General features: G+C 39.4%; 1 protein-coding gene across 1 annotated transcript in view; it reads right to left on the reverse strand.

Annotated features, from left to right (window-relative positions):
• The window catches only part of LMLN (leishmanolysin like peptidase), an 85,532-nt gene that overhangs the window by 35,387 nt on the left and 37,992 nt on the right, over positions 1-12,153 (reverse strand). The window contains exon 12 of the mRNA XM_059391132.1: positions 2,192-2,302. Coding sequence (XP_059247115.1) covers positions 2,192-2,302 — 111 coding nt within the window. The remainder of the gene's footprint in view (positions 1-2,191; positions 2,303-12,153) is intronic.

The raw sequence follows: 12,153 nt of genomic DNA on the forward strand, positions 1-12,153 counted from the left end.
AAAAAAAAAAAAAAAAAAAAAAAGGAAAGAGAAAAGCAAACATTTCAATTAGAAAATTGGCCTAAAACATGAAGAGGTATCTCATCAAAGAGGCTATACAGACATCAAATAAGCACATGAAAAGATATTCAACATCATTAGGCATTAGGGAAATGCAAAGTAAAACCACAATGAGATACCACTACTATCTTTTAGAGTAACTAAAATAAAAAACAGTGACAACATTAAATGCTGACAAGTATGTGGAAAAACTGTCATCACTTATACATTGCTGGTAGAATATAAAATAGTATAGCCATTCTGGAAAAGAATACTAGAGCTCTAGAAAAGAGTTCAGCAGTTCCTTAGAGAACTAAACTTCCAACTACCATATGACTCAGCAATTGCTTATCTTGGAGAAATGAAGATTTCTTTCCACACAAAAACCTGCACACAAATGTTTACAGCAGCTTTATTCATAATAGTCCGAAAGTGGAAACAACCTAAGTATCCTCCCACATGTGAATGTTTAGGGCACCTGGGTGGCTCAGTCCATTAAGCAGCTGCCTTCAGCTCAGGTGATGATCTCAGGGTCGTGGGAAGAGACTGCAATGGTCTCCCTACTCAGTGGGTAGTCTGTATCTCCCTCTATCCTTATCCCCTGCTTGTGACCTCTCTCTCTCTCTTTCAAATAAATCTTTAAAACAACAACAACAAAACATGTGAATGCTTAAACAAACTGTGGTATATCCACAGTTTGGAATATTATTCAGCTACTAACTTGAGGAAACTACTGATATACACAACCCAGAAAATTATGTGGAGTGAAAAAAGTCAGCCCCAACAGGTTATATATAGAATGAATCAATTTATGTAACATTCTTTAAATGGCAAAATTATAGAAATGAAGAACAGATTAGTGGTTTCGAGGGGTGTAAGAGGGGCTGGAGTGGGAGGGAAGTAGGTATAAATCTATAAAATGGCAAGATAAAGGATTCCTGTGGTACTGAAATGTTCTGTGTCTGATTGTATCAACGTCAACATCCTGGCTGTGTTACTATACTACAGTTATTACAAGATGTTACCAATTAAGAAAACTGGATAAAGTATATATGGAATCTCTGAATATTTCTTTAAAACTACATATAAACCTATAATTATCTCAAAATAAAAAGTTAAAAAAATATACATTTACAAGGGTACCTGCTGGCTCAGTCCATGAAGTGTGAGGCCCTTTTTTTTTTTTAAAGATTTTATTTATTTATTCGTTAGAGAGAGAGAGAGAGAGAACAAACATGCAGAGGGAGAAGCCGGCTCCCTGCTGAGCAAGGAACCCAATGCAGGACTCGATCCCAGAATCCTGGGATCATGACCTGAGCCGAATACAGCCACTTAACCAACTGAGACACCCAAGAGTCCTGAAATGTGAGGCTCTCGATCTCAGGGTTATGAGTTCAAGCTTCACAGTGGGCACAGAGCTTACTTAAAAAAAAAAAAAAATGCATAAACATATGAATATGTGGGCATACACATCCCCCAAACTTGATGAGTGGACTTTTAAAAAGTTTGCTAGGTGATTTTGATTTTCATCCAGATTTGAGAGCCATTATTCAAAAGTATTTTCATGTTTTTGGATACTGATCAACAGTTGCATCTATGTTTATGAGTGCATTCTCTGAAAAAAATAGTAAGAATGATAGAATATGTAAAAATTTTACAGTTTATAATTTATTCATTATAAACTAAATAGAAATGCTTATGGCTCTCATTCCTACATTGTGGATTCTTTTCATATATGATTTAAAACAATAATGTATCAGGACGTCTGGGTGGCTCAGCTGGGTAAGCAGCTGCTTTCAGCTCAGGTCATGATCCCAGCGTCCTTGGATGGAGTCCCACATTGGGCTCCTTCCTCAGCGGGGAGCCTGCTTCTCCCTCTGCCTCTGCCTGCCACTCTGCCTGCCTGTGCTCACCCTCTCTGATAAATAATCTTAATAAAATAAAATAAAATAAAATAAAATAAAATAAAATAAAACAATAATGTATCTACCTATTATATTACCACGAAGCACCACAGATGGTTTTCTGTACATTTTGAAATTGAACTGTTTAGGTAACATTTTCAAAATAGTGACATTTTAGGTTTAGGATAAAGAACAAAATCAGAAATCAACCATGTTATCAAAGATATAATGAGGAAATGTGTTCTTACTTTTGTTTCTGCTGGTCAATCCAGAATTTGCAGCTCTTCCTGACGAAGTCACAGCCCATTCCTCGGCCCCAGTCTAACTTCTCAGCCATACTGTAATTAGCCTTATACCAGCTGTGGAAATAATTCAAATAAAGAAGTTATTACTGTCATTTTAAAAACAATTCCAGCATACTAATTACAGATCTCAACAATGAGCAAACCAGGACCTCAAGACAGAGGAGCATTTATAAGCAAAGCACTTATACATGGGAACTGTTGCACAAAATCATGTAAAATAAGCACCTGTCTTATGGTGAGGGTACTTTTGTATTTGAAAAAAAAGAAAATCAAAACCAAAATATGTTGTCACTGTAATTTTCAAAAATGACAGAAGTCACAGAGTAGATAGTGGTTAAGGTGTGAGACAAAGGGATTAAGGGCCAAAGAAACAAAAAGAGAATGAGAAAAAAAAGACAAGGGAGTAAACTAAGGAAGAAATAGTGGACTTACTAGTTGGATAAACATTACCTAATCTGATTCAGTTGGCCCTGGTTTCTTGCTTTGTGGCCTTGAATTCGTGATATTCCATCAATACAGGTTCTGCTTGTGACTAAAAATTAAACTATTATAATAAGACATAGGAATATTTTTGTCTAAAATTAAAAATTTTTTTAAATGTTCTAATTTCAGAAAAAAAACTCCACATTTATTTGGTTTCCTGGCAAATTTATTTATTATTTTTTTAAAGATTGTATTTATTTACTTGACAGACAGAGATAACAAGTAGGCAGAGAGGCAGGCAGAGAAAGAGGAGAAAGCAGACTCCCCGCTGAGCAGAGAGCCAGATGCGGGGCTGGATCCCAGGACCCTGAGATCATGACCTGGGCAAGGCAGAGACTTAACCCACTGAGCCACCCAGGTGCCCCAGTTCCCTGGCAAATTTAATCAAAGCCTAGGAACCTACTTTTATTAGTTTTTCTTTTTCAAGATTTTATTTGTGAGAGAGAGAGAGAGAGAGAGAGAGAGCATGAGAAAGAGCACAAGCAGGAGGAGTGGCAGAGGGAAAGGGAGAAGCAGGCTTCACGCTTAGCAGAGAACCCAATGTGGGACTCAATACCAGGACCCTGGGATCATGACCTGAGCCAAAGGCAGACACTTAACAAACTGAGCCACCCAGTTGCCCCTTTCTTCTTTATTCTTAATAATAAGATTAGTTTACAAAAACAATAAAATTATAAAAAATAGATTCTTACCATATATACACACACGCACACATACACACATATATGTATATATATATTTGTTTGAGAGACAGTGAGAGTGTGCACATTCATGCTAGAGGTTGGAGCAGAGGGTGAGGGAGAGGAGGGGGGAAGAATCTCAAGCAGTCTTGGTATGAGCCTGATGTGGGGCTCAATCTCATGCCCCAGATATCATGACCTGAATTGAAACCAAGAGTTGATGCTTAACTGACTGAGCCACCCATGTGCCCCAGTTTCTAAACTTTTCGGTGGTCCCTTTAGCATTACCAAAACAGTACATAAAAACAAAGGCTCAAAGGCCAAGGGAATGACAAGAATTTTTCTCTCCATTCCGGCTACCTTCCCACAAAATAAAAATTTAAAAAGGAGCATCTTCAAAACATTCTCTTCTTTAAATTTTAATTTAAAAAATTTTTAAGATTTTATTTATTTAGGGGTGCCTGGGTGGCTCAGTGGATTAAGCCGCTACCTTCAGCCCAGGTCATGATCATGGTCTCAGGGTCCTGGGATCGAGCCCCACATCGGGCTCTCTGCTCAGCAGGGAGCCTGCTTCCTCCTCTCTCTCTGCCTGACTCTCTGCCTACTTGTAATCTCTCTTTCTCTGTCAAATAAATAAATAAAATCTTTAAAAAAAGAAAAGATTTTATTTATTTATTTGAACGAGAGAGCACATGGGGAGGCGGACGGAGAAACTGAGATGGAGAGAGAGGGAGAAACTGAGAGACACTGAAGACATGAATCTCAGCATTCCAATAACCAAAATGCCAGCAGCCTCTGCAGCTATAACATGACTTATGTTAATCAGTTAACGTAGGTCAAGTTGTCCAGATAGTAACAGATGCCCTCAGTATTGCACATTAGCAGTCATTTTAGCAGTGCTTAGATTAGCCACTCCTTCTCCCTATGGATAAAATGTAAAGTAATAAGATTTCCTTGGGAATTAACATATCTAATATAGGTTGAGTACAGAGCATACTATCAGCACTATGTCACTGAATCGCCAGCTAAATACTCCACCTACATTTCTTGAAACCCTCCTGATACCTTCTTTGCAGCTCTTCCTATGCTATGAATCCACAGTTATTAAGCATTTCTTCTATGGTAGGTCCTTTGTTTAATGATAAGCCTCTACCAGTGAATAAACAGACACAGCTCCTCCCTTCATGAAGATTATAATCCAGTGGGGAATTCCTGACGTTTTTTTGTTGGTTTGTTTGTTTTTTTAAAGATTTTTATTTAGGGGCGCCTGGGTGGCTCAGTGGGTTAAGCCGCTGCCTTCAGCTCAGGTCATGATCTCAGGGTCCTGGGATCGAGTCCCGCATCGGGCTCTCTGCTCAGCAGGGAGCCTGCTTCCCTCTCTCTCTCTGCCTGCCTCTCCATCTACTTGTGATTTCTCTCTGTCAAATAAATAAATAAAATCTTAAAAAAAAAAAAAAGATTTTTATTTATTTATTTAACAGACAGATCACAAGTAGGCAGAGAAGCAGGCAGAGAGAGAGGAGGAAGCAGGCTCCCAGCTGAGCAGAGAGCCCGATGCGGGCCTCCATCCCAGGACCCTGGGATCATGACCTGAGCCAAAGGCAGAGGCTTTAACCCACTGAGCCACCCAGGCACCCTTCCTGACGTTTTGTTTTAAAACAAATGATGGGGGGGCGCCTGGGTGGCTCAGTGGTTAAGCCGCTGCCTTCGGCTCAGGTCATGATCTCGGGGTCCTGGGATCGAGTCCTGCATCGGGCTCTCTGCTCAGCAGGGAGCCTGCTTCCTCCACTCTCTCTCTCTGCCTGCCTCTCTGCCTACTTGTGATTTCTCTCTGTCAAATAAATAAAATCTTTAAAATAAATAAATAAATAAATAAAACAAATGATGCTTTAAAAAAAATTACAACTGGGATGAATGCTACAGAGATTAAGTATAAGCTGGTAATAGCAGCACATTAATAGGAAAACCTACATTAGTCTGGGGAATTAGGAAAGATCTGAGGAAGCAGTTTTAAGCTAAACCCAAAGGATGAGCTCGAGTTAGCCGAGGGAGCAGGGGAAGCACTGGAAAGAGAGTTTCTTAGGGGCATTAGAAGGTTGTGAAATCAATTTATTGTATCTTAACATTTATTTCTCATTCTTCTAAAAATCAATAAAATAGGGAAAAAATGAACTGAATTGTTGGTAGTAGGGTAAATATATTTCCACGAACTTTGGGTTAGCTTTGTATACAACAGCTAATACCTGAGGTGGTACCTACATGGGCCAAACACTTTACTAAGGACTTTACATGTATTAACTCACAAAACACTGAGGTATGTATCACATTTTCCCTTATTTTACAGATGAGAGAACTGAGGGAAAGAAACAGCAAGTAAGTAGCAAAGATGGGACTTGAATCTAGGGTTCTGGTTTCAATGTCAATGTTCTTTATAAAAAACTGGGATATAATTCATATCTTATAAAATTCACCCTTATAATGTATATAATTCAATGTTTTTAGTATATTCACAGGGAAGTACAACCATTACCATTACAGGCATATCTCCTTTATAACATTTTCCACTTTATAACATTTTGCAGATACTGTCTTTTTATTGTTACAAATTGAAGGTTTGTAGCAACCTTGTGTCAAGCAAGTCTACTGGCACCATTTTTCTGACAGCATTGGCTAACTTCCTGTCTTTGTATCACACATTGGTAACTTTCACAATATTTTGAACTTTTTCATGATTATTGTATTTGTAATGGTAATTTGTGACCAGTGATCTCTCCGGTTACTATTGTTAATGGTCTTGGGGCACCAAGAACCACACCTACACAACAATAAATGTGTGTATTTATTTATTTATTGTGTATGTACTCCTGCACTGACTGTTCCCAGTCTCTCTCCCTTTCCTCAGTCCTCTCTATTCCCTGAGACACAACAATATTGAAATTATGCCAATTAATACCCTATGGTGGGCTGCCTGGGTGGCTCAGTTGTTAAGCATCCAACTTCTGATTTTGGCTCAGGTCATGACCTCAGTATCTGGGATCAAGCCCCATGTCAGACTCTGGACTCAGCGCAGTGTCCTTCTCCTTCTCCTCCTCCTCCCACTCATGCTCTTCTCTCTCTCAAATAAGCACATAAATCTTAAAAAAAGAAAATAACCTAATGTGGCCTTCCAAGTGTTCAAGTGAAAGGAAGAATCATGGGCACCTGGGTGGCTTAGTGGGTTAAAGCCTCTGCCTTTCGCTCAGGTCTTGATCCCAGAAGCCCTGCAGCAGGCTCTCTGCTCAGCAGGAAGCCTGATCCTCCCGGCACAACACCCCCCACCCCGCCCCCGCTCTGCCTGCTTCTCTGCCTACTTCTGATTTCTGTCTGTCAAATAAATAAACTCCTTTTTTTTTTTTTTTTAAGATTTTATTTATTTGCTTGACTCAGAGAGAGAGATCATAAGTAGGCAGAGAGGCAGGGGCGCCTGGGTGGTTCAGTGGGTTAAGCCTCTGCCTTCGGCTCAGGTCATGATCCCAGGGTTCTGGGATCGAGTCCCGCATCGGGCTCTCTGCTCAGCAGGGAGCCTGCTTCCCCCTCTCCCTCTGCCTGCCTCTCTGCCTACTTGTGATCGCTCTCTCTGTCAAATAAATAAACTCTTTAGAAAAAAAAAAAAAGAAAGAAAGGTAGAATCACATGTTTCTCACTAAATCAAAAGCTAGATATGATTTAGCTTAATGAGGAAGGCATGTCAAAAGCTGAGAGAGGCCAAAAGCTAGACCTCTTGCACCCATTTGATAAGCTGTGAATACAAAGGAAAAGTTCTTGAAGGAAATGAAAAGTGATATTACAATGAATACATGAATAATAAAGAAAGTAAACAGCCTTATTGCTGATAATGAAGAAAGTTTGAGTGGTCTGAAAGAATTCTACTGTGGGTAAAATGCTACCAAACAGCATCCCATGCTATAGAGAAGTTATTCTTTAAAGGAAGAGTCCAACAGTGTGACGAACTTCATTGTCTTCTCTTAAGAAATTGTCACAACCACTCCAACCTTTACTGCCCACTGCCCTCATTAGCCAGCAGCAATCAACTGACTGAGCCACCCAGGCACCCCCTATTTTTAAATTATGGCATATACATTGTGGGGTGCCTGCTGGTTCAGTCAGTACAGCATGCAACTCTTTATCTCCAGGTCATGAGTTCAAGCCCCACATTGGGTGCGGAGATCACTTTAAAAAAATAAAAAGTTACGTACGTTGTTTTTTTAGATATAATGCTATTGCACACGTAACAGACTACTGTATATTTATATGTACTGGGAAACAAACCAAAAAATTCATATGATTTGCTTTAGTTAGTTGAATGGTGTGGAACCAAACATGGTATTTCTTTAAGGCAAACCTACATCTAATTTCATAACATTTACAACACCCCTCAAAAAACTATGTCCCGGGGCGCCTGGGTGGCTCAGTGGGTTAAGCCGCTGCCTTCGGCTCAGGTCATGATCTCAGGGTCCTGAGATCGAGTCCCGCATCGGGCTCTCTGCTCAGCAGGGAGCCTGCTTCCCTCTCTCTCTCTGCCTGCCTCTCCATCTACTTGTGATTTCTCTCTGTCAAATAAATAAATAAAATCTTTAAAAAAACAAAACAAAACAAAAACTATGTCCCCATAGTAATCACTAATAATTACTTGTGATCTCAGGGTCAAGAGATCAAGCCCTGTGTCAGGCTCTGCACTCATTGTGGAGTCTGTTTCAGATTCTCTCTCCCTATCCCTCTGCCCCTCCTGCTTGTGCTCTCTCTCTAAAATAAATAAGTAAATCCTAAAAAAGAAAAAAAAGAAAGAGATACTAAAGTGGCTATACCATTTTGCAATCCCACCAACAATGAATAAGAGTTCCTCTTGCTCCATGTCTCTGGCAGCAGATGTTCCAGATTTTGGCCATTCTCATGGGTGTGTAGTAGTATTTCATTGTTATTTTAATTTGCATTTCCCTGATGACCCTTTTTTTCCCCTGCTTTTTCTTTAATACGATTGCCATCTTCCCTGATATATAATTAGGTGCCTTCCTAATGACACCAAATCTACTTTTCTGTTGCACCAGATAGCATCCTAGGATAGAACTCTGATTACCAGTCATGTTCACAGAGTACTGTTCTTACATATAGTACAGCTAACTCATGGTTGGGCCATAATTAATGGATAATGGTCTTTTCAAAAAATGGATTAATGTACATATCTCAACCACATTAAATTTTAAACTTAGAAGTTCACAAACAGGGGCGCCTAGGTGGCTCAATTATTGGGCATCTGCCTTCAGCTCATGTTATGATTCCAGGGTCCTGGGATTGAACCCCTTGTCTTGGGATCGTGCCCACTTTCAGGCTCCCTGATCAGCGGGAAGCCTGCTTCTCCTTCTCCCTCTCCCCTAGCTTGTGTTCCCCCTCCTGTTGTCTCTCTCTCTGTCAAATAAATAAATAAATCATTAAAAAAAAAAAAAACTTAAGAAAAAACAAAAAAATTCAAAAGAGTTCACACATAGTCTATTTCTTTCCTATAGTTGCTATCACTCCAAATTATAGTTTTGAAATCCAGAAGTGGGAAGAATCCTATTGTTGATGCTTCTTTCTTTTTTCCCTTCCTTCCAATCACCTTCTCTTCCTGTTTTATTTCTCCTTCCTTTCCCTTTTTCTTATTAAGATGAAAAGAAATGGTTTATTAAGGAAATCAAAATACAGTAAACATAAAAAACTTAGAGTAATTACAAGTTCTTATTTTAAGATTTATTTATTTATTTATTTGACAGAGAGCGTACAACCAGGGGGAGGAGCAGAAGAAGGGTTGAGGGAAGCAGGCCCCCTGCTAAGCAGAGAGCCTGATATGGGACTCAATCCCAGGACTGTGGGATCATGTCCTGAGCTGAGGGCAGATGCTTAACCAAATGAGCCATCCAGGCGCCCTATAAACTCTTTTTGTAATGATGTTAAAATTACTGACAAAATATTTGTCATTAAATAAAACATGGAGCATTTCTTCATATGCTTATCTATATACCTTTTTTGGTGAAGGGTCTGTATAGCTCTTTTGCTTGTTTTTAATTGGGTTGTTCATTTTCTTATTGAGTTTTAAGACTTTTTTTTTTTAAGAGTTTATTTGTCAGAGAGCAAGAGAGAGGGAGAGCAGGAGCAGGGAAAACGCAGGCAGAGAGAGAAGCAGGCTCCCTGCTGAGTAAGAAGCCTGATGTGGGGATTGATCCCAGGACTCTGGGATCATGACCTGAGCTGAAGGCAGATCTCAATCAACCAAGCCACTCAGGAGTACCTTGAATTTTAAGTTGTTGTTGTTTTTTTATATATTTGGGTAATAGTCCTTTATCAGATGTGCCTTTTACAAATATATTCTCCCTGTCTCTAACATGTCTCTTCATTCTCTTGACTTCATCCCTTTTATGGCTGAATAATATTTCATCGTATGTATATACCACATTTTGCTTGTCCATTCATCAGTTGATGAACATTAAGGCTTTTCTACTTTTTGATTATAAGTAAAGTTGCTGTGAATATTCATGTCTGGGTTTTTATGTGGACATGTTTTCAGTTCTTTCAGACAGATAACTGGGAGTAAAATGGCTAGATCATATGGTAAATCTCATTTAACTTTTTGAGGAACTATCAGTCTGTTTTCTAAAGTGGCTGGATCATTTTATATTCCTCTTAGCAGTATATGAATTCCAATTTTCCCACATCCTCATCAGCATTTGCTATGGTCTTTTTTATTATAGTCATCCTAGTAGGTGTGAAATAGTATCTTGTTGTAATTTTGATTTGCATTTCCCTAAGGACTAATGATGCCGAGAATAACTTCATGTGCTTACTGGCCATTTCTGTATCTTTTTTAGAGAAATATCTATTCAAATCCTTCACATATTCTTAAATCAGGTTGCCTTTTTATCATTGAGTTATAAGAATTCTTTATATTTTCTGGGTACTAGATATAATATTAGATAGATTATTTGCAAATATTTTCCACATTTTGTGAGTTGCCTTTTCCCTCTTTTGATAGTACCCTTTGAAGCACAAAAGTTTTTAATTTTTTTTTTTAAAGAATTTATTTATTTATTTGACAGAGAGAGATCACAAGTAGGCAGAGAGGCAGTCAGAGAGAGAGAGGAGGAAGCAGGCTCCCCGCTGAGCAGAGAGCCCGATGCGGGACTCGATCCCAGGACCCTGGGATCATGACCTGAGCCGAAGGCAGTGGCTTAACCCACTGAGCCACCCAGGCGCCCCCAAAAGTTTTTAATTTTGATGAAGTCTAATCTATCTAATATTTCTTTGTTTGCTTATGCTTCTGTTATCATATTTAAGAAATCACTGCTGGGACACCTGGGTAACTCAGATAGTTAAGTACCTGCCTTCGGCTCAGGTCATGATCCCACCATCCTGGGATCAATGCCCTGCATCAGGCTCCCAACTCAGTGGGGAGTCTGCCTCTCCCTCCCCCTCTGTCGATCCCTCTGTTTGAGCTCTCTCTCTCTCATATACCTAAATAAGTTTTTTTTTTTTTTAACCTAAATAAGGTCTTTTAAAAAATTACTGCTTAGGGCGCCTGGGTGGCTCAATGGGTTAAGCCTCTGCCTTCAGCTCAGGTCATACATGATCCCAGGGTCCTGGGATCGAGCCCCACATCGGGCTCTCTGCTCTGCAGGGAGCCTGAGTCCTCCTCCCTCTCTCTCTGCCTGCCTCTCTGTCGGATTGGGATCTCTGTCTGTCAAATAAATAAATAAAATCTTTAAAAAAAGTTACTGCTTACTCCAATATCATGAAGATTAATACCTAGGATGCTAAGAGTTTCCTAATTTAAATTCAATTAACATATAGTGTATTATTAGTTTCAGAGGTAGAGTTCAGTAATTCATCAGTCTTATAGAATACCCAGTGCTCATTACATCATATACCCTCCTTAAGCTTCATCACACAGTTGTCCCATTCTCCCACCCTCTTCCACTTGAGCAGCCCTCAGTTTGTTTCCTATGATTAAGAATCTCTTATGATTTGTCTCCCTCTCTGGTTTTGTCTTGTTTCCTTTTTTCCTCTCTTCCCCTATGATCCTGTTTTGTTTCTTAAATTCCACATATGAGTGAGATCACATGATAATTGTCTTTCTCGAATTGATTTATTTTCCCTAGCATAATACCCTCTAGTTCCATCCATGTCATTAAAGATGGCAAGATTTCATTTTTTGATGGCTGCATAATACTCCACTGTATATATATACCACATGTTCTTTATTCATCCAGCGATGGCTAGCTGGGCTCCTTCCATAGTTTGGCTATTATGGACATTGCTGTTATAAATATTGTGCTGCAGGTACCCCTTCGGGTCACTACATTTGTATCTTTGGGGTAAATACCCAGAAGTGCAATTGCTGGGTCATAGGGTAACTCTATTTTCAATTTTCTGAGCAACCTCCATACTGTTTTCCAGAGTCACTGCACCAGCTTGCATTCCCACCAACAGTGTAAGAGAGTTCCCCTTTCTTCCCATTTCTTTTTATTTTATTTATTTATTTATTTATTTATTTATTTGACAGGGAGAGAAAGAAGAAGGGAAGCAGGTTCCCTGCTGAGCAGAGAGCCTGACAAGGGAGAGTTCCCCTTTCTTCCCATTTCTTTTTATTTTATTTATTTATTTATTTATTTATTTGACAGGGAGAGAAAGAAGAAGGGAAGCAGGTTCCCTGCTGAGCAGAGAGCCTGACAAGGG

Source organism: Mustela nigripes, chromosome 2, assembly GCF_022355385.1.
Source record: "Mustela nigripes isolate SB6536 chromosome 2, MUSNIG.SB6536, whole genome shotgun sequence".
Classification (NCBI taxonomy): domain Eukaryota; kingdom Metazoa; phylum Chordata; class Mammalia; order Carnivora; family Mustelidae; genus Mustela; species Mustela nigripes.